General features: G+C 42.2%; 1 protein-coding gene across 3 annotated transcripts in view; it reads right to left on the minus strand.

Annotated features, from left to right (window-relative positions):
* LOC140575554 (voltage-dependent calcium channel subunit alpha-2/delta-1) overlaps positions 1 to 27,500 on the minus strand; it is a 134,575-nt gene that overhangs the window by 106,384 nt on the left and 691 nt on the right. For all 3 annotated transcript variants that reach the window (XM_072695942.1, XM_072695941.1, XM_072695943.1), the window contains exons 2-3: positions 13,323 to 13,404; positions 11,847 to 11,963 (exon numbers count right to left, since the gene is read on the minus strand). In XM_072695942.1, the coding sequence (XP_072552043.1) occupies positions 11,847 to 11,963; positions 13,323 to 13,404 (199 nt within the window). The remainder of the gene's footprint in view (positions 1 to 11,846; positions 11,964 to 13,322; positions 13,405 to 27,500) is intronic.

Below are 27,500 nucleotides of genomic sequence, written 5' to 3' on the forward strand. Positions count from 1 at the left end.
TGGGGGGTTGGAGGAGGAGGGGGGCATAATGATAATATCTCTTTTCTCAAACAAACGGCTCACATTCATTATTGATGGGAACATGAAGGGCGTGAATAATTCACCGTGAATTTCTGTAGAAAGAAACGCAAAACAAACACACTATTTCCCTCCATTACACTAAACCCACACTCACCAGGACACACACTCCGAAACCACTGCTGATGGAACGGAAGTGCTCGCTCAGCTTAGACCCGGCTGAGCTCACACTGCTTTAAATGAACGAACATGAGGCATGGATGAGCTCATGACTCAGGTTCCACAGGTTGGAGAGCTTGGAGTTCGGACCCCTTATTGGTCTTATTGTTTGTTTGGGGCCACAGGGGCGGTGGGGTTGTTACCCACTAGACTGAATGACTCAGTACCAGCAACAGATATTACACGTGGAATCAGTCCTAATAGCCGCTAATTTGTTTACTAGACCTTAATTAGATTGTGAGATATGGACACTATATGGACAAAAGTATTGGGACACCTGTTTACTCATTGTTTCTCCTGAACTGAAGAGTTTCTCCTGCTTTTGTTGGAGAAACTGTCTCTACTGTCCAGGGAGGAAGGCTTTCTTTCAAGTTTGGAGGAGCATTGCTGTGAGGATTTGGTTGTATTCAGTGACAAGAGCTTAAGTGAGTTGAGATGTTGGATGCTGATCACCACCCCACTTAATCCAGAACTCCACAACATCCGGGGCACCAAGCATCATTCCAGAGAACACAGTTCCTCCACTGCTCCACAGCTCAATACTGGGGGGCTTTATACCCCTCTAGCCCACACCTGGCATTAGGAAGCATGGTGCCAATAGGTTCATGTTGATCTGCTCCTGCAGAGAGTCCTATTCTATTGGCAGTGCTTCTCTACGGGACTGGACAAGCTGTGTGCAGAAGGTGAAGGTAGTAGGAAGTTAAAGCTAAGCTTGTTATCAGATCAGTTTTCAAGCCACGGTGGAGGGAAAAAATAAAGAGCTGAGTTGAGTCAGAATCTTTCACCAGCACTGAAGTGCCAGGATGCCAAAGCCGCAGGATATCACCCGATGAGTGCACTTGGTTCTCATCTATCACAGTGCCAGGCTTCCTGAAGCAGAAGATTTGAGATGCCTTGCAGAGCTCTAATGCTGAACCGTTCTTTGGGAGTATCAATGCTGCAAGGCTGGGGATGCACAGACAAAAGATTTGTAGAAGATTCATCCTACAGTTCAGAGTCCGTGTTAAAAGTTCATTCTTAGTCAGTCTCCAATTTAGAAGATCCACCACATGAGCAAGAATTACAGTAGTACTGTCAGCCCTACAGGGGGTAGTCCTATCAGTCTCACACACCTCACTCTGAGGGTTCATAGTAGGGCTGGGCGATATGGTAAAAATCCTATAATGATTACGATATGATAAAATATCATCATATTGCCCAGCTCTAGTTCATAAGCATCTGTTCATATTAGGGGGCTCAACAGACTTCAAGGAGAAGGCCCCTGTGCCGGCCAACATCGCTTAAGAGTGATGAGAGGAGAGAGCGCCGTCCACCCACCTGGAGAAAGCCTGGCCAATTGTGCTCTCTCAGACTCCAGCCGCTGATGGCAAAGCGGCATGGCTCGGGATTCGAACTTGTGACCCTCGTACCATAGTGGTTGCACATTAGACCGCTGAGCCATTCATTTTAGCAATCGCAGCTAAAGCAGTCTACAGCACAGAAGGTAAATAAATCAAATGTTCAAACATTATCACACTGCTAATACTGTTTATTTACTGCCTCTAATCTCTAATCTGAATATTATTTTTAATTTAAGTTAGATATTAGTATCTATCTAGTATGTCTAGACATCCAATGCACTACTGAGCTCTTACTGGCCAAGCTCTCCCTGTCACTATCAAGATGAAGGATGTCTAATAAAGCAAAGCTGGACCAAAATAGCCACTGTCTGAAAGTATAGTACTCATATATACCCACATACAGAAACCCAATCACAAGAACACACACACACACACACTCACATCCAGGGCTTGGTGTGCCCTCGGGGGATTTAATAAAGCAAAATGGTGTGCGAATGTGTCTGTGTGTCTGGCTTTCCCTGCTTTTCCATGGTGTGTTTAGGCTGGATAAGACAAAAGCATTTTGCAGCGTGTAGCCAAGTAGCTTTATTCAGCATGTTAGTCATTATGAAAGGCATTGTATCCACATGTAAGCACAATTAAATGTGTCTCTATGTTACTTTGAAAAGCCAGCGCGACCGCTCGGTTGAGTTGCCCAATTAGGGTAAACAAAATTGAATGCTGATTGGATGATGTTAGCTCCGCATATGCGCTGCACAAGATCATACTGCTCTTTACATCATAAGATATGAGCTAATAGGTAGCTAGGTAGGTAGCTATAAACATTAGGCTACATTTTATTTTTAATATGTATGAGGCTGTAATTGAAGGAATGACTGTGCTGTATTTACTGACCGTAATACAGTATTACTTAGTTAGTTCATGCCTAGAATTACCCTATCTGGGCAAGTCAACCAGCTGGTTGACCTGCGTATCTGCTTCCTGAATCAGTTGTCTTTAAAAATATAATAAATAAATAAAAAGTTGCTGCTAAATCAGGATCCAAGGACACAATTTTACAAAAAAATATCTGTATATGTCAGTAGTTCTGTTAAAGGTTTATTATCAAACTTTTATCCATAATTCGTTCATCCCCCCGCCCCCTACAATGCTAACGGTCATTTTTCAAATCTGTTTGACAAGCTATATTTGAGCAAAATCTTTTATTTAAACCAGCTTACAGAGTCAGACTCTGACCACATGTAGGAGGAAAACAGGCCTCGGTGAGAGTACAAGCCCTGAGGAGCGCAGTTTGCACAGTCTAATGTCGAACTAGGTGTCTTTTTCACGTAATGGGCTCATGCTGGAGGAGGGGTGAACTCTTGGAACCCAGCAAGGACACTGCATCTCCAGAGCCCAACGAGAGAGCACACACTGCCCCAGCAAGTGGGTGGGGTCAGAGGGTGGACGCGAGTAATTTCACCAATAGTACTGGAAAAGGCTATTCAATAATGCATGGCCTGAACAGAGAGGATCAAAATCAGGCCCTAGACCACCAGGAAGAGAGCCAAGCTTCCAACTGATACTGGTTTCACACACACACAGACACTCTAACATTTACACACACACACATGCAGACATCAGTGACCTATAGAAAAGTTCTTCAGCAAGGTAAAATGAATGAAACTGGTGGACAGTCATTGTTAGCTGCCTTAATAAAAAACAGTGTCAGTGTGTTGGTTGGTCACTGGGTTTAAAGGTTGGGCTTGGTTTAGGCTTAGGCTTTGAGAGAAAATGCGCCATATAGAGCCATATAGAAAGTTAGCAAATGGTCATCTTACTGCTTTGCTTGTATGGTCATTACTCTTCGTCTGCCGACCTGAAGTGGTCACTCTCCTTCTTCTTTGTCTGTTTGACTGCCAACTATACAGTAATACAATGAACCCTCTGGAAAGTGCAGATAGTCGCCCACCTTTGCAGAGAGTCGACACCTTTTCCCCCTTTGTTGTGTGATGACCTTCAACCCCCCTCATCTTCATCCCCCTCCTACTCCTCCTTAAACTCATCTTCTTCATCCTCACCTTCATCTCCCTCATACCCCTCCTTAAACTCCTCCTCTTCTAAACCCCCCCCCCACACACACAGTTCCCAATGTATATAAGGTCCTCCCTCCCCTGGATTAGATTAGACCGGATTTGATCAGACTAGGCTGGGTCGGACAGGCCTGGAATGGACTGGAATTGGATTTTCTCTCTGCCTGTGAATAAACTCCAACGCTAAAGATCCAGTCTCCTGACTCCTGAATCTGCCTCCTGTATGCCGGATTTCTAACAGCTTGGAAAACTCGTATTATATAAAGGTAGTCATGTAAATATAAGGAATATGCATATGGGACTATGTATGGACACACGTCCTGACATTGCATAAATCCAACCTACGTGGATCCTGTTGTTATATCGTCACTGGCAGGGTCACTGTCATGTTCCACTTTATGAACTAATCTAAATCTGGCAGCTGGTCTTTATATACTGTATGATAGAAAGCAATGTTAGAAATAATCCGATCCCATGAACACACACATACACACATGTCCTTCCCGATCAGACACAGCCGAAAGCATGTCAAAGCAACGAGCGGTTCCCTGAAGGGAAGAACGAACACTGCATGTTAACGACAAGCTTTCCAGCTGGCTTCATGCACGGCACGGCACTAAAACCAGAAATTACCCCGGCTGTTAACCTGTTGCATTCAGCTGCTGGGCATGTGGCGTCCCCCTGGGTGACGTCTGGCACTGATGACCCGGGTACCGAGTAAAAGCAATGTGGGTCAGCAAATCTGGCAGCTCACACTCAAAGAGAAATAAATCAGAGTGCGTTGGTTTTTAAGAGCAGAAGGCATTGATGAAATGTTGATAAAGTATAAATAAAACATTAATTGCGTATTTATAAAACATCAGTAAAGCATGGGGACGGTTGCGCCTTGCTTCTCGGGTCAGGGGAAACTGGATCTGCTTCTTTGCATCGTTCTAGCTCACTGAACTGAATGAGTCTGATGGTATCTGATGGTTTGTTAATGTTATTTTGTGATAAATGAACATTGATTGATTCGTTAAGGGGAATCTAAAGGTGTGCTACAGAAGCCGGGCCAGGTCAAATCATATTTATATATAAGTGATAAGTGATGTTTAATGATGAGTCCACATGTCTGGCAGTAATCATGCCTGGGTAGCTAGAGAAATGGAACCCATTTGCCAACTGAATTTGGTTAACTGGTTGATTTAGTAGCTAAGGGAGTATCGGCTTTTAATCTGATTTTAATCCCCAATCCAGCATCAATTCTATGTTTAAACCATGGCATGCAGAGCGCCACCTGTTGTCCTCAATGCACCATTAATGGACATTATCGTCACCCGGCTGCAGCAGTGTGGACGTTCTCAGAAGGTAAATAAAAGAGTTGAAAGTCTGCAGAGTGGAGCTATTTTACAGTGGAACGTGAAAACAGACCATAATATCTGAACCTTTAAAAAACTATCACTGAGTGGAGGCTAAGGCTAATGCTAATCCACACACGCATGCTATAGAAACCCAAATCACAGTACATACCCCCACTATAAACCAGTTTCACATCCACACAGTGGGAATGGGTAACAGTTTCAATGGACAGCTAAACATGCTTGGAGGAGAACTAGTTCAGAACTTGATCCCTGTCTTGATCAACGTCTTCATTACTGGCTCAATCACTGGCTCAATAACTGTCTCAATCACTGGCTCAATAACTGTCTCAATTGCAGTCTTGATCACTGGCTCATTTACTGGCTCAATTGCTGTCTTAATCGATGTGTCAATCACTGTCTCAATCGTAGTCTTGATTAATGCCCTAATTAATGTCTCAACCAATGTCTCAGTCACTGTCTCGAACAATGTCTCAGTCACTGTCTCAATCGCTGGCTCATTTGCTGGCTTAATATCTGAATGAATCACCGTCTTGATCACTGGCTTAATTGCTGTCTCAAACGATGTGTCAATCACTGGTTTAGTCGTTGTCGATCAATGCCTCAATCACTAGACTGATCGCTATCTCAATTGCTGTCTCAATCTCTGTCTCAATCAATGTCTCAATCCCTGTGTCAATCACTGGCTCATTTGCTGTTTCAATCTCTGGCTGAATTACTATCCTGATCACTGGCTCTACCACTGTCTCGGTCACCGCCTCTATCTCAATTGCTGTCTCAATCACTGGCTCAAACGCTATTTATGAACTGTCCAAGAGCTCACTGATGCCTCTCAGATGCCTGAAAGGCATTGAGCAGTCTAAATGTCTGGAGTCAAAATTCAATAGCTTATAAGATGTTGGTCACCTGGTTGTTGACTGGCAGTGAGTGATGACAAGCCACAGCCAATGAGAGCAGACAGACTTGTTGGAGATTGCTCCTGGGGAAAGATCTTGTCATTTGTGACCCTCTGTTGCCGATCAGTCATCTTCAACAACTTAAAGATTGCTACTTACAAGACAACAAATGGTGTAGTGTGAACAGTGCAGTAGACCACTCTGAAAGTCATCACGTTAAATGGAGGGGAGGAGGGGTAGGCCATCCTACAAATGTCAAATGTGCTCTCTGGGACTCCCAGCCAAGGATGGCCGTGGCATTACCATGGACTGAACTCTGATAGGACCAACACTTAGACAGTTGCGCCACTCAGGAGCTCTCCTGCTATCTTCATTTCACAAGTTTGTAAACCTCAGGTTTCTCCATATCTTCCACCGACACACAAAAAGACTGATGTGATTTCAGACAGTTAATGTAAACACAGTGTGGTAGGATAGAGAAGAGAAGACCCACACACTGGTGCAAAACAAGATTTCTGGCCCACAGAGAAAGGAAACAAGAGACCCCATCATAACCTAAACACAAAGCAAGCCACTCTGAGTCACAGCATATTGTTATGTGCCATATCAAAAGAATCCCACAACAAAGCCTGAAGCTCAGCATCTCTCCCTCTCTCTGTTGCTCTCTCGATAGCAATGACACACATATCTTAAGCAACACACTGCATAATATATACACAAGCACGGGTTCAAAAGGAGTCTAGCATTTTAGATGGGCCTCAGTTTCTCAAGAAAAGCAGTCTTGCTGTGAACTTGATGTGATGTTTGTGAAGGGAAGGAAAAAGGCTTTTCAGATAAAAAAAAATACACAATATTCAGTTCACTTACAGTTCTGTACATTAAAAGTGGCTGCATTAAAAACTGCCCCTTCTGTTAACGGAGAACATGGCCATATAATATGGCTTGATGAAACTGTCATGTGAGTCCGGAGTTGGGGTTTAAACGCTTAAATAATTATGCCAATCAAAATGATCCAACAATCCCCCCATTGCAAATTACATTAGGTAACTTTCAGCTGTTTGCAATAGACCAATTTAAATACCTGGACATAACCAATAGAACAAGTGCTTTCTCCAAATTGAACACCTACTGCCACTTTTAATGACAACTGAAGTCTCAGACATGCGTCTTTAGTACTAAGTACAGCACCGTTTTACTGCTGTCACCTGCTGCAAATGTAATGCATAGCCAGACACCAACTTCTGGCAGTGTTCCTGAGAATTTGTAGCCCATTCCTCATGGGCAGTAGCCTCCAGTTCACTAATATCCTTGGGTTTGCTGCTGCAACCGCCGTCCTCAAACCACCAAAGGTTTTTTTATGGGGTTCACGGACTTGTTGGATCATTGTCCTGTTGGAAGATCCAATTAAACCCAGGCTTCAGCTTCCTCACAGAAGGCATGATGTTTTCTCCTGGGGCTTCCTGATACTTGATTGATTCCATCTTGCCCTCCCTCCACATGCTGCAGGTGTCCAGTGCCAGTGCCAGAAAAGCAGTCCTGGAGTCACTGTCTTGCTTTCCCACTGGACAGTTATCCCAAGTATACCTGAAAGTCCACCAAGTTTTATAAGAAGTCCTGGAAGATTCTGGAGTGACCGTCACAGTCGCTTGACTTGAACCCCACAGAAAATGAAACTTTTCAGGGCTGATTTGCTTCCTCTGGCACTGGAAACCTGCAGTGTGTGGAGGAAAGGCAAGATGGGTTCAATCAAATCGTGGAATCATCACGCCTTCTGTGAGGAAGCTGAAGCTTGGGCATCATTGGACCTTCCAACATGACAATTACTCCAAGCATACCTCAAAGTCCACCAAGGTTTGTTTCAGAAGAAGTCCTAGGAGACCGTCACAGTCGCTTCACTTAAACTTCATGGAAAATCTTTGGAGAAGAAGGCGGTTGCAGCAGCAAACCCAAGAAAATGTTTGAATTTTGCTTAAAAAATTATTGTTTTTAATTATAGTTGAATAATTTTTACAGAATTAGATAGTTAGCACACTCAGTTCCTCAGTACAGTAAAGCCAGCATACACTAGTATAATATAGTTATCAGGAGGACTGGGACTGGGATGTTCAGACAGAGAAAATCAGTTGCTTTAGTATCTAAATTAACTCAAATGAACGGCCATGTCTTATACAGTATTAAATGACTGACCTGGTTATGTGTGTGTGGGGTGGCAAGTCGCTGTGTTAAACTGGTCCAGACAGAAGTCGAGGGCTAAATTTAGTTCCCAGTCCAGCCGTGAATATAGCGTAAAGCTATCAAGTTCTTGCTATGGAATATCATACTGTACAGTCCAGGCCAATTTTCCTCCTGGAACCATTAACTAACTACACATTGCAATCCTGGTTCTGGATGGAATAAATACAGGGAGCGACGAGTTCTGCAGATAACTTAGTCACTGTCATTTCTGTTGGATCTGCTACAACACAAGACAACACAGTGATAAATGACGTTGTCCATCGCTGGAGCAGGTAACATCCGGAAGGCACAGAAATAAACTCATTCGATGTGCTGAGTCTGAATGAAGGTGTCAGGAATTCTGACTGATCATGGAGAACAGAGCTGCTGAGATCGGAGCGAACCCAGACCCTCAAAGTGACCGACTGCTATGTAAACCACGAAGGACAGCAATACAACATTGTGACTGACTCCAGAACATCATCCTTAAAAACACAGGCAGACAGAGGACAGGAAAAGCATCAGATCATATCAGATGAAGCACTGAGAAAGCAAGGAAGGAAGGAAAGTGCAGAACGAATTTCCCCAGAACAGCTAATTCAAGAATACCGAACAAATAGGTCCTAAAATGCAGCGGCAGCAGAGAAACACCGAGCAAATGACATCCGCACACATGCCAACGGCAAGGCAAAAGCCAGAACTAGAGTAGTCAACAGAAACCGGAGCCCAAATCCCAGAGCCACTTGGCCTGACACACAGGACAGTTGGAATGGGTGTAAAATGAAGCAGAGGCTTAGAATAAATATGGGCTTGGAACTCGCTGGTACAGTGACCTGAGAGGTATGATGCATTTGACAAATTAAGAGATGCGGCATCAGCAGAAGCATAAACTGGGAGAGGAAATGGCAGGCTGAGCGAGCAAGCAGGACTGTACAATGTGGAGAAACTCAAAAATATGTCAACTATTTTAGAAAAGGCAGAGGTGTCAATGTATGAAGTACAAATACTTCATTATCTTAATTAAGTAGAAATGTTGGTTATGTATGGTTCATCATCATTAAAAAAAAAACCCTGTCCAGATAAATCTCTCCATCCAGAAAGTGTGAATCTGATCGTGGTTGGATGAGAAGTATTAACAGACACCATTCTGACTCCCTATTGGTTTATAAGAGATCCATCACACCTGCACACGTCCCGTCACTCTCCAGCGAGCTCACAGCAGACGTCTGTAGTCTAGTATGAAGACTGTGTCCGTGGCAGAGACTCAAGAGACCTGCAGTGAAACGTCCCGACTAAGCCCCACATTTACATTCCAATAAAGCTTATTGATCACACGCCTCTGATTAGCTTTCAGCTGATTATCATTAGCTTTTAGCCTAGCATGTATAAATATACACTTTCGTTACCAGCCTTTCGCTTCAGCGCATGTCAGCGGACACTGGCACAGGAAAGACTGCTGTCTTGAGGCCTGGTTCCTGCAGCACTCCGCGTTTCCATAACTAGCAGGGTCTGGAGGTGATGAGCTGATGAGCACCATATTTTTCCAAAGTGGCCTTTGCATTGAGTGTGTCAGTTTTAGCAGGTGGGCTGGGTGTATGTAAATGTCTGGGGGCGTTAATAGAGTTTAACAGCGCTACGGGAAGTTAGCTATGTGCAGAGCTATGGTTAACTCATTAATAAACTCATCTGAACCATTTAAAAGGGTGTCTTATCAGAAAGTGGTACATTAAATATCTAAAAATATTCATAAAAGGGAAGTCAGATAAACTACAGCATGACATAACACAATTCCCAACGATAATCAGCATGAAGAGACAGGAAAAGCACTGACCAAAGCCACCAACAATAAGCCGTATATTTCCAAGTTTGCATGGTTTGAATGGCAGAAGAGCTTCAGGGTCATCTTAAAAAATAACCCTCTCAAACGACAAAGCTCCAAACCCGGCCTGAAACACCTTTTTCACTTTAAAACAGATCAGGGTGATGCAGAGATGATCCCACAGGCCCACCTGCCGCTCACCGAAACACGACCGGACATTTGACGGATGGCCTGAGCTCAGTCGCACCTTTCTATAAACGCCTCTCTCTAACCTGCAACTCCACAAACATGATTATCCAGCCAAACTGCTTACTGCCCCACAGCCCTGATCCCTTCAGAGACCCCCACTGCATGGCAAAGTGCGAGAAATATGGCTTGGTGTATCATTTTAACTCTATATTATATGTTAAACTGCAGTACTGTGGGTTCCAACTTTCTGAATTATTATTATGTGGTAAATGTGAGATTTCATGATCCATTATATCATTTCTTAACTCATTGAATTATCCTCCTCCTATTACTGCCTTCTCTCATAGCAACTGTTGTAATGCTGGATAGCGCTACAGTAGGATGGGGAAATGGGGGCAAAATAGTCCAGAATAGATTGTTTAGATTAAACCCAGATTAAACACTTTATACCACTTTTTAATTTTATAATTATTTATTATTTATGTTTTTTAGGATATCCCAATTCCCATCCAGTAAACTAAGTAAGACTCCCCCTATCACACCAAACCTAATCCACCCCACATGATCCAACTAATTACTGCTATTGGAAGTCCCAAAGTGGCTAAATGTGGTGTATTATACATTGGGATAGAGGTGGACTTTGCTAGAAGGGTCACTCTTATACAGGGTTGTGCGTTGGATAAGCCTGCTGGCTGAAAGAGGGGACCACCCAAGTACGTGCTAGGCTCATGGCTTTGCCAGCCGGTAATATGGTCATTTAATGTGGCTAATGTTACTGTGGTCATTAACAACCCCTTACTTTTTGTAAACAAATGCAATCAAATGTGGCTCTGTTTAAGTAGCGTCTTTCCATAAAATGACCGCCCATGATCACGCCATGGTGTCCAGCGGCTATTCCCCCAGAACACCAAAGGAGTATGGGAAAGAAGGCAGGGCTAAAAGGCTGCTGGCGTCGCTTCAGCTGTTCATTTAGAAACCCAGTGTGTTATCCACTGTGCTACAAAGCAAAAGCCTGGATGTGGTATTTCACTGAAACAACATCCCTTCATTTCTGAGAGATTTTCTTCTGTATTCAACACACACACACACACACACACATAAACACACACAAACACGTTTCTACTTTTGAGCCAACCTTCCAGGTTCAAAGGCTGGAATGAGTGTACCGGGGGAAGCCCAGCACATCTGCAGCAGCACACACACACACAGACTCTCAAAGGCAGACAATTCATCTATCAGCGGTGCCATCCAAAAGCAATGCCAGCTGGCCCACACACACACACGGATAAACACAAATATATTTATACACACCACACATCTGTGGTCACAGCCATAGCAGGGCAATGGGAGAGTGAAGGCTGGAGTGTGCATTACTGTGTGAACTAACGTCAAGCAAAACAATCAGCCCCACTTAGACTATAGAACCATATCAGCTTAATATCGTGGACCGCGGTATTTACAAATTATGACGATATCTGTACTTCACATTACGGTGTGTCTGATATGTCAAATGTCTGTCATATGTCTCTCCAGTACTTCATTCATTCATGTGGATTTAAGATATATAACCAGCATAGGTCCTGGGACAGGAACTCTGTAAGGGGTGACGTGAGGATCACTCGTGCACGTCTGTCTTTTTAACAGTGCTCAGGATACGTTTCCAGTGTTCACAGTATGTGGAGCTTTTACATTTGTGTGAACTGGGTATGTGCTGAGCCTACCTCCAGAGCTTTTGCCCGTTTTTTTAGGAAGTTCTCTATATTCCGAGCTGCATTTTCCACCAGCTTTGCTGCATTGTTGGGTTCCAGAGTGAAGTAATTTTGATTATCCATGTAAATCTGCAACCAAGAAGTGAGAATACATTAGATGGCGACACCAATAGACTCCAAAGTGATGCTTGGCCACATTGTACCAGACATTTGATTTTGGAAATGCAACAAAAGTAGGGTCTAATAGTTTCTGACTGATAACTCGGTAAAAACACAGAGGAATTATGTGAAACCTTTAAAAACCCCAAATGTGAGAAGAAGATAACCATGTATTCTTGCCATTTTTGTCATTGACATTATTATATGACATTAAAATATTACTTTTTTTATAAAGTAAAAAACACAAATTGGATGCAAATCTACCTCATTATATAAATAACTATGTAATAAATTGCCTTTAATCGTATAACAGAACACCTGTAAGGTCTACAACTCTAAACACCTTAAACAATTAACCCTCTGGAGTCCAAAATGTTTGCATGTGTTCTTAAATTCACCTTTAAACACACTGGCTTATAAAATAATACCCACATGATATATATTAACATGTTCAGAAGAATCTCAGCTCTCGCAATAGCGAGACCCAATGTGACCTAGAGCACTGTGTGAGGTGATACTCCGAACCTGAACCTGCAAAATTAAAATCAGATTTTAGAAATTCTTCATATTTCCTGTGAAAACACACTGTTATTTACGTGGACAGATTGTCTTGGTGCTTGAAATGGGTTTACCAGAGTCTTAACTTCAAAAAAGCAGTGGAACGTATGAATATTACATTATATAAACGGCGAGAGGCAGAAGATGAGTTTCTAGGTGTCCACTGGTCAGTTTCACAGAAAACCATAGACACAAATCCAGCAAGTACAGATGAGAGGCAGAGACGAGTGTCTCGACCCGTCTTCACAGCCTCGTAAGTCTGGATGTGAATCATGCACACTCAGGAAACGAGGTGCATTGGAAAGGGTGCGCTCTACAGATTCAGGAAATGTCTGAACCGTATTTCCACACTGTATTACCACAAAGATATTAATAGAAACATCGAGAAATGTCTAATTTGATGTAACAGCATGTTTATAGACTCCAGAGGGTTAAATCTTCTTGTACTGGGGTTAGTTTTCCAAACCGTACATTTAATATCAGATTCAGAAAAGTGCCCAAGATCATAAAATCTTAAAACTAATACATTTTCTTTCCCAAGGCAAAACCGTCTGGAGGCTTATTTGACATCACAGGAGTCGAGTGTGTTAAAGCATTAAACTGCCTCAAGTTCAGGAGAAAATGTGGGAAAAGACACAGATCTGATTTCAGCTGAAACTCCACTCTAATGTGGTTAGGTCAGGGTTCAGGTTCCATTCACAGGCTGTGTGTGTGTGTCTGTGTGTGTGTGTGTGTACATGTAATGGTTGGATTTTTTGATTGGTGTCTAACCTGTGCAAGGCTTTTTCCTGCGCTGGCTGTATCTGCCAGATTGACCAGTTCCTGCTGCATCTGATCCACCCACTCCTTTATCCTGCAAGGAAAGACAGCATTAGAACTAAGAGTATACTGGATACAAGCAACACACATATACACAAACTCACTGCCACTGAAATGTCTGGGGATATCTTGCCTTTCACATCTTGTTAATCGTTATAGATACTTAAATTAGTCTGAAATGAATATTGATTAAATTCCCTTTCATTTCCCCTGACGCCAACTTCAACCTCAGCCTAAAGCCTACGCCTAGCTCCGGTGCCAAACCTAACCGTAACCCTTCCACTGGTGAGAAAAGTATTGGGACGCCTACTCATTCACTGCTTTACACCCCTCTATCCCACGCCTGGCATCAGGCATGGTGCCAATAGGTTCATGTAAATCTGCTCCTGGGTGTTCTATTCTATTGCCAATACATCTCTACAGGGACTAGGCAAGCTGTGTGTGTGTGTGTGTGCATGTGTGTGGTGTGCATTTGCACAGCTGTGTCAACAATGGAAAATTTCATTAGAAGGGGTGTCCACAAACATTGGGACATATAGTGTAGTTTGTAGACAGTATAGTGGGAATCAGAAAAATGGATGATTCAAATAATGTGAGACCTAATAATTCTGCCGCACCACCACCCCAATGACCCGTTTGGGAGTTCGGACCACTGGACCAGACTCCTCCTCTGAAAAGTAGAGCTAGGAATGAGAGATATTGCCGAGTTAAAGGGAGGCGGTGGCTGGCTTAAGTCCTTACTCTCCTAGAGCCAGGAGCATTGCTAGGGGGAGCTACGTACAGGCGGGGGATGCACCGATCCGATATTAGGATCGGATATCGATCTGATATTAACAAAATTAGCCGGATCGGGTATTGGATAATTAGGTCGATCCCCGGAATCAATCCTTTCACTTAAACTGGTTGGTGTGAGACTGCACTACATGTTTACATGTTTGCAGTTTTTGGTTGCTGCTTGTACTTTTGACCAAGTTACAGATTTATTCTCAGGTTCAGCTGATAAAATTTATTTGTAATTACTGTTTATGCTAAATATTTAAAAATAGGATTGATTACTGGTTGTGTGTTTGACAAAGCGAAGCTACTAGTACTACAACTACTTATTTTATAAAGTTTTGATACATTTTGTTGATACATTTGATTCATTTTAATATATTTTAAGATGTTTGACTGTTTTGAATTTGAATGTTGAGTCAAGGTCCTGCACCATTGTTTATTTTAGTGACAAATAAATAGCAATTTAGTACATTTATATACTTGTGTTAATAATAATTTTGTTTTACAAAGTTAGTAAAGTAATGTTTAAGTCAATCCTGATGCCTTAAGTCTCTCCCACATGGTGAGATATACTGTTTATTAATTCAACAATTAATGGTATCGGGTATCGACTGATATGCAAAGTTTATGTATCTGTATCGGTATCGGAACTGAAAAAGCTGGATCGGTGCATCCCTACTTCCAAATTTGACCAACATTTACATATACTGTGAGAAAAAAGAACACACACACACACACTCACACACACACACTCACAGATCCAACAAGAAGATCGACTACAGAACTGTTAAAGGTCCCTCCGCCTGGAACAGCAAGCCAGCAACTCTGGGATCAAGCCTTTACTGTGCTGAACTCAGAAGGAGGAGGTCAAAATATTGTTCCCCTAACCAACCAAGCATAAGCCCTGATCCCCCCCTCACACACACACTCGTGCCCTCTGCTCGATTGCTTGATGTATCTGCAGTGATGGACCAAATGGCTGATCTTCACATCAAAGTGCCAAAGAGGCAAAAGTTCAGCAGCCCCATTCAGACACCTCAGATTGGCTCTGTTCTTGTCTGTGGAGACCAGGACCTCACAATGCTCAGCAGAATAACAATCCATGCTCTCTCTCTCTCTCTCTCTCTCTCTCTCTCTCTCTCTCTCTCTCTGCCTCACACATACACACACAGCTTGTGCACAACACTTTAATATGGCCTCAAAGGTTCTTGATGCTGAGTACGGACGGCTGAATCTGTTTAATCTAACACGGCTCCGTTTATTGGTTTTGGTTCTCTGGTTTTTGAGATCCTGCCTCTTTATTTAGCTTTATGTTGCACGCAAACTTTGCGAAAGGCGTTTTCATTACGCGGAGAACGTTCCGGACAGAGTAAGCTGACATCTTTATTACAAAAAGTTTCATTTTCTCATGCGTATCCAATCTCGCTAAATCTCACCCCTGTGCTGTAGCAGATATCAGCATTTCCCACCACACACAAATGCAGAGTAAACAGGAGGCCTGTGTGAAATATCACAGGGTAGCACTGGACAATATCATATTGAGACTATATTTCTACAGTAAATGTCCAGAAGTATCCATAAAAGTAATGCACTGAGTCTGAATTTCCACATGAAGAAATCATATTACCTCATAATACAATTATTGCAGAAAGTAAGTAAACTCTCTCTGGATAAACATGAACCCACTGGCACCATGTCTAACGCCAGGTGTGGGCTAGAGAGGTATAACGCCCCCCAGCATTGAGCTGTGGAGCAGTGGAAGAACTGTGTTCTCTGGAATGATGATGATTGTGCTTCATCCAATACTTCTGGGATGAGCTGGGAAGATGGGGATGAGTGGTGATCCTCCAACATCCTGACCTCACTAATGCTCTTGTCGCTGAATGCAATCAAATTCTCACAGCAATCCTCCTCCAAAATCTAGTAGAAAGCCTTCTTCCCTGGCCAGTAGAGACAGTTACTCCAACAAAAGCAGAATCAACTTTTCATAATAACCTTGATTTCAGAAGAAACACTGAATTAGAGCATTGTCCCAATACTTTTGTCAATCTAGCACTTACACAGATCAGCTCTGACATTACAACCACCTGCCTATAGTGTGAAACCCTCTTGTGCCACCAAAATAGCTCTGAGCCGTTGAGGCACAGACTCCACAAGACTTCTGAAGGTGTCCTGTGGTGTCTGGCACCAAGACAAACAATAGTTGTTGAGGTGCTGCGGCCTCCATGAGGATTCGTCCAAAGAGCCTTGGACGCCTCTGACCCCAGTTACCTGTTCACCGGTTGTCCCATCTAGGGACACTTTTAGTAGGTACTGACCACTGCATACCAGGAACACTCCAGAAGAAGACCTGCATGCGTTTTGGAGATCGTCTAGCCATCACGATTCAGCCCAAATTCAAAAGTTGTTGTGTGGTGAAACTCAGAGGTATTGATATAGGGCTGATCCTCCCACTGCCTCTACTCTCCTTGATATTCAGTAGACATTGGAACACTGCTGGAATTTGACTGCATTGAGCCACAGGAGCGATCGTGGAGTCAGGCACTGGGTTTGGCTGTTGAAGTCTGGATCACGGACACTATTGATCCCAGAGATGTTCGATAGGGCTTCCTCACTCCAGAGAGCAACACTCAACTGCTCCACAGTTGAGTGCTGGGGAGCCTTAGATCCCTTTTTGCCGAGGCTTGACATTGCACACAGTAAATTTGCACTAGTATGGTTGGTCAGTAACGTCTTGCTCTTAAATAGCTGATGGACATTCACCAATCATCCATAACATTGTGTAGGTCCCCCTCATGCTGCCAGAACAGCTCTGAACCCTTAAGGCATGGACTCAACAAGACTTTTGGAGGTATCCTGTGGTATCTGGTTGTGAGGTGGAGGCCTGCAATGAGGTCGTCCTTTCTTGGAGGAGTTTTGGTAGGTGCTGACCGCTGCATACAAGTCAGAAACCCCACAAGACCAGCCTGTTCGATATCTGCCTAATATTGCTAATATACACTATGTGTCCAAATGTTTGTGGACACCCCATCTAATGAATGCATTCAGCTACTTTAATTCTCAACCATTGCTGACACAGCTTGTCTAGTCGAGAAGAGAAGCACTGCCAATAGAATCTCGCTGGAGCAGATAACCTTGAACTTACAGGCACCATGCTGGCTAGAGGGGCTATAAAGCAACACCCCCCACCCCCACCCCCAGCATTGAACTTCCCAAAATCTTGCAGAAAGCCAGTTAAAGACAGTTATGCCAACAAAAGCAGGATTTCTGAAGAAACAATGAATAAGCATGTGTCCAAATACTTTTGTCCACATTCAAACATGACTAAGCCCTCTCTACACACCAAAACTGCAGTATAAAAACTCCTTTTTAAGCCTTGTCTTATTAGAGGAAGCTCCCTAATGCTTCAGAAGATAATGTGAACGCCTTGATGTGGCAACACACTCACAACACACTCAGCATGAGCGTTAAACATCAGGATGCTCACAGCCCGCGATAAAAGACTGCTGTTTGCTATGTGTAAAAGCTTTTTATTTATTTTATTTTTTTCAAAGAAAAGAACTCACTTCAAGCCTCCCAACACAAGCTAATGGCACCCTTCAGCGCACCCCTCCTTCTACAACGCCAGAATGAGGGATGGGAGAGTGATGAATGGCAGAGTTCAAAGAAAGAGGTGCGAATCTGTCTCCTGTGAAGCACACTCAGCGGCCCTATCATCTCCTCAGCGCTCCTTAGGAAACGGAAGCTCCGAAGGACCGCATCCACTCGGGGCCTGTCTGCTAATGGAGGGCAGCACACCAGTGCCTCATAATAAACAGAGCTGGATCGCTCAGTGGGCGCTTTATCCAGCCCATGTCGAGCCTGTTTGCACAGTGGGAGAGGTGTGTTTGACAGCAAGTCTCTAAAACACCACACAGTATTCCTGCATCTGCTGGACAGAGGGAGGCTCTGCATTACGCCAGTTATTTGGCAAATGGGGCTCAACCAGTGTATCTGCGGGTTGAGTGAAATCAGCTGATATTGAAGCTGTAAAGAACAGTACATTGTAGAAATGGGTGGTTTTATTTAGTCATGACTGACAGGGATGCTCCACATTTTTCAATGGGGAAGCAATAGACCATTGGTCTGCCACATGATAATAATAATTAGTATTATTATTACTACCACTGCTATTATTATTATAATTATTATGGCTAGAATTACTGCTATTATTATTATTATTATTACTACTACTATTATTAGCAGTATTATTAGTACTTCTACTGCTATTATTATTATCATTATTATTATGGCTAGAATTACTATTATTATTACTATTATTATTATTATTATTATTATTAGTAGTAGTAGTAGTAGTAGTATTCTTATTATTATTACTACTACTACTACTACTACTATTATTAGTAGTATTATTATTACTACTACTACTACTACTATTACTATTATTACTGCTAATCCTACTATTATTATTATTACTATTGTTACTACTACTACTACTATTCCTGTTATTTTTACTGCTTTTATTATTTTACAGCTTCTATTATAATATTCTAATTATTATTATTGCTAGTATTACTATCAATATTACTACTATTATTATTATTACTACTATTACTACTACTTCTACTATTATTGTTACTATTATTACTGTTACTACATATTATCATTATTATCATGGCTATTATTACTACTACTATTATTATTATTATTATTATTGTTGTTGTTGTTGTTGTCATTACTTTTATAATCAATTAAGACAGATTGTGTTTTGGAGGCACAGATCATATCTTTTTTTTAGATCAACAAAAAGGAAAAAAATAATGGAGACAAAGTTTAATCAATGTATTACTATAGTTGTAAAACACAGACCAATCACCTTCTGAGCTGTTGGTGGTGTTTCATAGTTTTCAAGCTTTGGCTTTTAGTCCGTTTTTAGTTTTGGCTTGAACCCTGTGGCTGCTTCTGTACACTGTGAATAATTCTGGATGCATAGATCCAATAGAAATGCTCTAAATGACTTGGAATAAACTCTTAATTTACATTCATTTCCATTCAAAGTTATCCCAGAAAATCATTTTAAGAGCATTTTATGCCACTGATATAATTATAATATACCAGCACAATAAAGCAATTACGCCCCTTTCAAGAGCAACTAACTTTAGATAATTAAGTACATTCAGAATTGGAATATAATTTAAAAACTAAATATCCTACATACAAAAATGAATAAAATTAGACATCCTTCCATTGTAATCAAAATCAAACAATAAATTCTGTTCTTTTTCTGATGATATTTAGCTATGTTTTAGCCTCAAACCCACGGAATTGTTCCCGTCATCCACACTGTTGTCCTGTATTCAGTATTAACAAACTGGTTGAATGCTAACTGTAAGTGGTTGGAGTGACGCAACAGATAACACCACTACCTGCCAGTGAGCTACCACACCATGTGGGAGACTGGGGTTCGATTCCTGGTCTGGGTGGCTATGCTGTGCTAAACCAATAAGGGGAGTCCTTGGGCAAGACTCCCAACACTACATTGGCCCTCCTCTGTAGTTGAGTAACCTTGTAAGTCGCTCTGGATAAGAGTGTCAACTAAAAGCCGTAAATGTAAATGTCTCAAACCTGATGTTCCAGCTTTTGTCGTAATGCTACAGAACCTGATCACCAATAAAAGCACTGTAAACCATCTGCATGTCTTTAAAACACTTAATAACGTTGCAAAGTGGCCTTCATCCGCTTGATGGATAAGGATACAGACCCACTCTTCAACAAAAAGAGCCAATCAGCTGGCTGGATGCGCTGCGAGCAGAGGAGGGCGGCCCCGGCCAGACCGTGTCAAGTCACTCAATCAATTTACTTTCGATATGAACTAATAGCTACATTACCAGAGCTTTGCATGTGTTCACTTCATGTGGTCATGTAGAATGTATATATTTGATATATTAATGTTAATTAATATTAAGATCAGATGATCATTAGTGAGTAATTAAAGCTCCTGTTGGGGTTAAACTGTAGTAGGGATCTCTGAGATCTCTGCTGAAGCCGGTTTGGAAAGCAACAGGTCACTGCTGTTCTTTTAATTCGTGTGTTAGATCTGCTGACTAAAGACTTTTAAGGTGTTTATGTCCTAATTCTGTAGCGCCTGATATTTCCGGACTCTCCGTTCTAAGAGGAAGCGCTGCACTGATACAATTAGAGCATTTTCTGGAAGCTGTGCCTGAAATCAGGGCTATTTTTGTGAGTCTAAGGAAAGAGTCTACTAATAATCGAGCTCTACATTAATGGCCAGTTTCTGTCCTTATTTTTTCTCATTAGAAAAAAAGGGCTCTTTGGTTTGATGCTCTTACTTTAAAGGAAAAGAGAACTCATTAGTAACATGAACTGTGGGCAAGTTCAGGCTTCAGGAGATGAAAACTGTATTATTCAACTTCCTCTGACCCAAATATCACCTGCAATCCTGCTTAGAGATTCACCAGGTTATAAATTCATGTTAGAAATTCCTTACAACAAAATAAATAACTTATAATAAGCCACTGCTTCAAATTAAATTAAATATATACATTTAAAGACCAAGAATTCACCAAGTAATTATGATTTACATTAAAATGCGCAATTTATTTTTACCATGGCTTTGTCCACAACCCAGTTTTTTTTTATTCTCTGCTCCAACAAAATTAAAATAATAAAATAAATAAATAGAAATAAATAAATAGAAATACGTTTTAAAACATATTATTTACGTTCAACTTTTCATATTTTTCAACATATTACCATCTTTACAAAATTACCATGATTACCATAACTGTGATTTCTGTATATAGTTTTTTTTTAAGGTAAAACAAGGTATGTCATAACCATGCAAATAAAGCCATGAGACAGAATGTTGCTATCTGATTAATTTGATTAATATTTGCTCCACCAGTCAGTGTCAACTCTGGTAGCTAACGCTAAGCAGGCTAACAGGAAAAATCTGACACTATTTATCTCAGATGTTTCCATTTATAATGCACTGCAGCTCTAACAGACGGACTGGGTTCAAAACAGTGGGGCATTAACATGAATTCAGGTGTTGTGAGGCACTCAAACACGACTCAGCCAATCAGATATTATTACCGGAACTATCCGATTTCTAAAAGCATTTCCACTTTCTATTCTAATTTCTAGGAATTCACCAGACTTTTGGGTATCTGTCGATACTGAGTACCATTCCCGATACCAACTCGGACTGAAATACTCAATAGGCGGCTATAAATCCTGATATTTATAGTGTTCCACTTTTTGTAGGTTGTACTTTTTTATATCTGATCCCAAAAAGATCTAATAAGCCTGAAAGAGCAGCGTTTACTGGTTGGGGAACTGCACATTTAAAAAGTTTCAGAGCTATGAACAAAGAAAAATGCAGAAACACATGCAGGTAGGAAAGTGTAATCTTGCTAAGTTTCAGAGCTGGCCCAAGACATACTCGAATTACATAGGCCGTTTAGGACCCCAAAGCCACCAAAAAATATATATTTTAAAAATAACACTAAATAATATGACGAAATGGTATTACACAACCTGTGGAATGTTGGCAGTAGAGAGCAGCAATATCATAAAGCTTACTGATGCCCTAAATGTTTGTTTGCATAATTTTTAAGAAACCAAACATTTCTACAACCAGTAAAAGCCAGTTAAAACCAATTATTACCATTAATGGAACTAAGCTTAGCAGGGCCCTAAGCAGATTTTCATTTGGGCCCCCCCATACTACCACCTCAGCACCACAAGCTTAGTTCCATTAATGGTAATAATTGGTTTTAACTGGCTTTTACTGGTTGTTGAAATGTTTGGTTTCATAAAAAAATGGAGGGCATCAGTAAGCTTTTTAATTTACACTGTTTTTCAGTCAATATGGCCGTTAGACATCACTAGAGCGCTCAGAACACAGAGGGAACCTTTCGGACCTGAATTACGGCACGAAAAATACTTCTACTGATTAAAAACTCTACTGAAGCTCAGTCTTGGCCATCATTACTTTAACTGTACTGTAAAGCATGTAAACACGGCCTAGACCTAATTCAATCCAAATTACTGCGCATTTTACTTTAAGAAATTAAAAAGTGTGTGTCATCAGTGTGTGTGTGTGTGTGTGTGTGTTATCTTGTAATCAGTCATGTTATTTAACATGGGATTTATGTGTGATATGCGGCGCTTCGTCACGGAGAAGAGGCCGCAGTCATTTTGAGGAAAAGCCTTTTATGCTCAAACACAGGATTCATCGATGAACATAATGAGTTTAATCCAGCGAACATGAGGCTCCATTCACACACACTTTCAAGTCCATTCAGCATTCTGCCTTTCCCAGAGCTCCTCTATAATAAGCTATTTAATCCCTTAACAGCCTGAGGATTACAGCTCAGCCGAGCAGAGACGGGAGCAGTGACTCCGGCCTTTTTTTTTTCCTCCAGAAAAACATATCTGTAAGCATTCGAATCACAGAGCAAAACTACTTCAGCTGTGGCTCCTCAGGCCCAGCGAAACACTCCTGTAAGCAGAGGGTGATAAACTGTGCTAATGCACTTTATTTACCAAAGCAGACTGAACAGTGTCCACCATTGTAAACAGCTTCATGTGAGCTTCGGATGAACCTGCTCATGGATATCACTAAATACACACAGTACTCCACAACAGGACAAACAAAGGAGGCTCTGACAAAGAACATGCACACACACACACACACACACTCACTTCTAATGCCTCCAGGAACCAAAGCCTACATCCAGATGAAGGGAAACAGAATGACAGCCTCCACCTACGTCTATCTAAAGATACAGGCCGAGCCGTCAATCAGGCGCTATATCCCCTCTGTTTAAAACACACCTCTGCTCGCCCTCAATCATCACTCCTGTGTCAGTCTGTGTGAGTGTGGGCTTGTGTGTGTGTGTCAAGGTCTAATGGGGATGGGCAATATGGTCAAAATGTCACATGATATTAGGAGACCCCTTGAAATCCTGTCTTTTTAACCCCTTAAACAGCCTGTGGTCAGCCAGTGGGCCGAAAAGTGGCCCGAAATTGTTATTACACACTTCTATTACCAGAGAATAGCCCCACCAGTTCGTACAGAAGGCCCTGTAGTTACTGAGTAATACACCTTAGTGTGTAATAAGCCTTTCTGCATTAAGGGGTTAAACATATTTACATGATATATCTTCATGTGATCAATACTTTTTTTTCAAAAGGTTTTCATGGGGTTTGCTTCCAGGGTGGGTGGTCAGTCGTGGCTCAGCGGTTAGAGCACTGAACTGTTGATGACAGGGCTGTGGGCTCAACACCTGGGCTCAGTAAGCTGCCACTGTTGGGCCCTTGAACAAGGCCCTTAAACCTAACTGCTCCCCAGGCACCACAGCGACATGTGCTCATCGTCACTGTGTGTGTTTGCTTACTAGCGTGAATGTGTGTGTTCACTGCACATATGCTTCATTCAAACTGCTGCAGGCTGAATAGGTGTGTATATGTAAATGAGACTTTGGCCCCGCCCCCCACACGTCCATCCACATACGTATTCACTTCTTCTTGCACAGCAAATTTGGCAGCATTAATTAAACACTGCTGGTGTTCGTGTTAACCCTCATAGTGTTAATTTAACCATAAAAGTGTTGATGTAACACTGTGCTCAGGGTCCCGGAATCATTGGGTGGAAAATAGGAAGCCCCCCTGGACAGGATGATAGTCCATTGCAGGGTAAATATCCAGCCACACTTTAAAAACTTTCTGGCTCCTGTTTGTAAAAACTTTATGTTTTATATGACTAAAAGCAGATGTTTTTGAAAAGGCTGCTCAGGGTGGAGGTTTTTAAGGACCCTTTAAGGACAAAACAGAGCTCATCAACAACGCTCATCACACTGTGACAGAACGTGCTGCGCTTATACTTGGTTAAAGCTACAAAAACTGTCTGGTCAGGAGTGTGTGGGTGATTCAGGGACAGCAGCATCACCACTGCAGAGTAAACAAACACTATGGGTAATATTGTTAAATTTTTTTCCTGGTACAAATCGGGTTCTAAGTCTGAGTGTGTGATCTCAAGTTATGGCGACCTGCTGTTTAAAAAACACAGTGAGAAACTCTCTGCTGCTGGTAGATGTACTTAAGCTTTGCGCTGTATTTAGGTCTGTTTTGGCCATTACGCCACTTTTGAAGGAATTTGTGTTCTTGTGTGGATGTAGAGGTTTTCAGAAACGACACTTGAGACAGAGAGAAATCTTTCAATCAGAGAGAATCTTTTCATCTGGATACATGTGGACAGAGCCTTAGCTTCCTAATATAGCTTAGCTTTCACAAGGCCTGGCAAGGGATGGAATGGTGTGAAATATTAATGCTAATTACGTATTACATTACATTTTTTTTTTCTTTTAAAGGGACAAAGACTGAGATTTTTTATGATTTGGGCCTTTAACAGTAAACACTGTTGGTCAGTGTAGGTTAAATGATTGGTTTAAAACTGTACTGTGTTCACTTTGTCACCTTGTGAGGAAACTGAACGTTGTATTTGGTCATTTTTGGTTTTAAAATAAGGCGGGATGTACAGAATATCTGGTAAAACCCTTTACCACAGTATTATTTTGAGATGGTATGACACTATATAAAAAGTGGATACTGCATAACCCTAATTGTCACATCTTGTTAAATTATGTATTTGCATTGCAATATCAAGCTGTTTGGATACACTGTTACACCCCTAATCGATGTGTGACAATCAATAGGCCTCACTGTCGGTACCCCGGCAAGAACAATAACCAAATTCCTCACAGGGACTCAGTGTCAGAGTCACTTGACCGTGGAAATAATGACAAAATGTTGGACAAAATATGGATTAGTTACTGTACCATGCTGCACTGCCCTGTCCACCTGGAACTCACAGTCTCCTGACAACTAGGCAAACTACCTGGGAGCTTCTTCTAAACCTCTTTTAATGAAACCTGGTCATCTGGCCCATGTTGTGGAGGTACTGACAATACACTCCGAAAAGCTTACAGTGAGATTATACCATCTTATTGCCCATCCCTGAAGCCCACATGTCTCCGTCCAGGTGGGACATGCAGTGTTTTTGCTTTAATAAGTGGGCCATGGTAGAGCATGTCCTAGTTGTGTGTGTGTGTGTATATGGCTGGAAGGGTCTGAAGCTGGATTCCCTGGCAGGCCTGTTCATCAGGGGAATAATTACCTGCTCCAGCCCGGGGCCTCCCTGAGGAGCTCCGCTCTCATCTCACCTCAACACTAATAATAGATCATTACAGAGCCAGCAACTGCACCAACAGCAGCACCTGCAACAAGCAAGACTAACAACAATGTGCTCCTCTGACCCAGAGAACACGCTGAGCTCCAGCAAAGCACAAAAACGTGACACAGTCAAGATCATGCCCACTAATTACCCCCATCAGACTGGTTGATGAGGGCAGATTACACAACACACTTGCTTGGGGCTCATGCTTGTTTACTTCCTTCCTTTTCACCATTTCTACAGCGCCAGGCTGGCCAGACACAAAGTGCCAAAGGGCCAAAGTGCCAAAACAAAGGGTTCCATTTGCAGTTTGTGTCCAGACGTGTCCAGACTCTTCTAATCAGTGAATTCAGCCGCACTCTAAGACAAATCAATGACAACTCAAACAACCATCTGGATGCATTAAATGTTTTTTAGCCTGGTTAAAGGGTTCTTCAACTCAGCCACAGAACCCTTGTCTTACCCACGTCTTGGTAAATCTCCATAGAAAAGCACTGGGGTGGGAGTGGGGTGCTGTGGAGCAGCACCTGACCCGAAGGCCTCCATACCTCCAAGTGACAACTTCAGCCAGAGGGGGCCTAGAGCCCCCAAGCACTGAGCTGTGGAGCAGAGGAGCTGTGTGTGGGCTGATGGAGCCCTCAGGAGTGGCAGAACTAGTCGTCCAACCTCAGCACCTGACCTCAGTAATCAGTAAGGCTTGTGTGGCTGAATGCAATCAAATTCTCACAGCAGTAGTGTTCCTAACATCGCTGGTAAAGTGTGTGTGGTTCAGAAAAGGCCAACAAAGGAAGAGGCTAAAGCAGCACTTCCTGAAAACACGCCTGCCTTTGTGTAACAGTGGTCATATTGTGATGTATGGTCATATTTGCACATACAATATATGGACAAATGTATTGGGACACCTGCGCATTCACTGAAATCAGGGGTATGTAAAAAAAAAATTCTTCCAGATAGCGAGCAGATATTGGACCGCTGGCTTGATAAGGTCGACACCCCACTCAGTGGTCCACTTTCGGACCTTTAATCTTCTCAAACTGATTTAAAATACTTTTATATTTTAGAAAATAAACAAATATTGCAACATTATGAACTGAGAGATGAAGATGGACTAGATTTGATATCTTAAAAAATATTCAACTAAAAATGAAAGTAAGAAATGAAGGGAAATGAGGCAGAGTGGACTGCTGGTGGAAAACAAGCCCTGGCCTTTTTCCTAATACACTGCTCATCCGCCGGCGGACCGCCCAGAAAACACTGAGCAAAATGCCAGAGGACCACCAGCTTTGCCGTCAGTGGGCCAAAAGTGGCTGCTATCCTCTTGCTATCAGGGCAGCTTTAGTTGGAGTAACTGTCTCTACTGTATAGGGAACAGTAGAGACTGCTGTGAGGATTTGATTGCATTCAGTGACAAAAACATAAGTGAGGTCTCCCAAACTCTTCAACTCAGCCCAAAACTGGTACTGGATGGAGCTCCATCACCATCATTCCAGAGAACACAGTTCCTCCACTGCTCCACAGCTCAATGCTGGGGGGCTTTATACCCCTCTATAGCCCACGCCTGGCATTATTAGGCAGCATGGTGCCAATAGGTTCATGTTTATCTGCTGCAGAGAGTCCTATTCTATTGGCAGAACGCCTCTACAGGGACTAGACAAGCTGTGTGTGTGCATTTGCACATCTGTGTCAGCAATGGGTGCAACTTAAAATAGGTGAATGCATTTATTAGAAGGGGTGTCCACAGACTTTTGGACACAGAGTGTTTATGTTACATATATTTCAATGTGTGACACATGTGTCGTTGCTGTCAGAGCTGTCAGATCCTTGGATCATCTCCAAAATGGCAACTTTACAGGAGAAGGAAAAAACCGTCTGAACTTTGAATGGAGGTCAATGGGAAAAGGTTTCACTCCAGGTCATTTTGGAGCCTTTCTATTGGTCCGTTCGTCATGACATTCTGACAGCATGTAAAACACACCGGCCGGATTCACATTCTGTCAAAAAGTGAAAATCAGCAAAACTGGAGATACAAGCTTTATATACTGCCATACATCCCGTTCGAACCATGAACCACTTCTCGTGAGACCACCACCACC

The sequence above is a fragment of the Salminus brasiliensis genome, chromosome 13 (assembly GCF_030463535.1).
Source record: "Salminus brasiliensis chromosome 13, fSalBra1.hap2, whole genome shotgun sequence".
NCBI classification, from domain to species: Eukaryota; Metazoa; Chordata; class Actinopteri; order Characiformes; family Bryconidae; genus Salminus; species Salminus brasiliensis.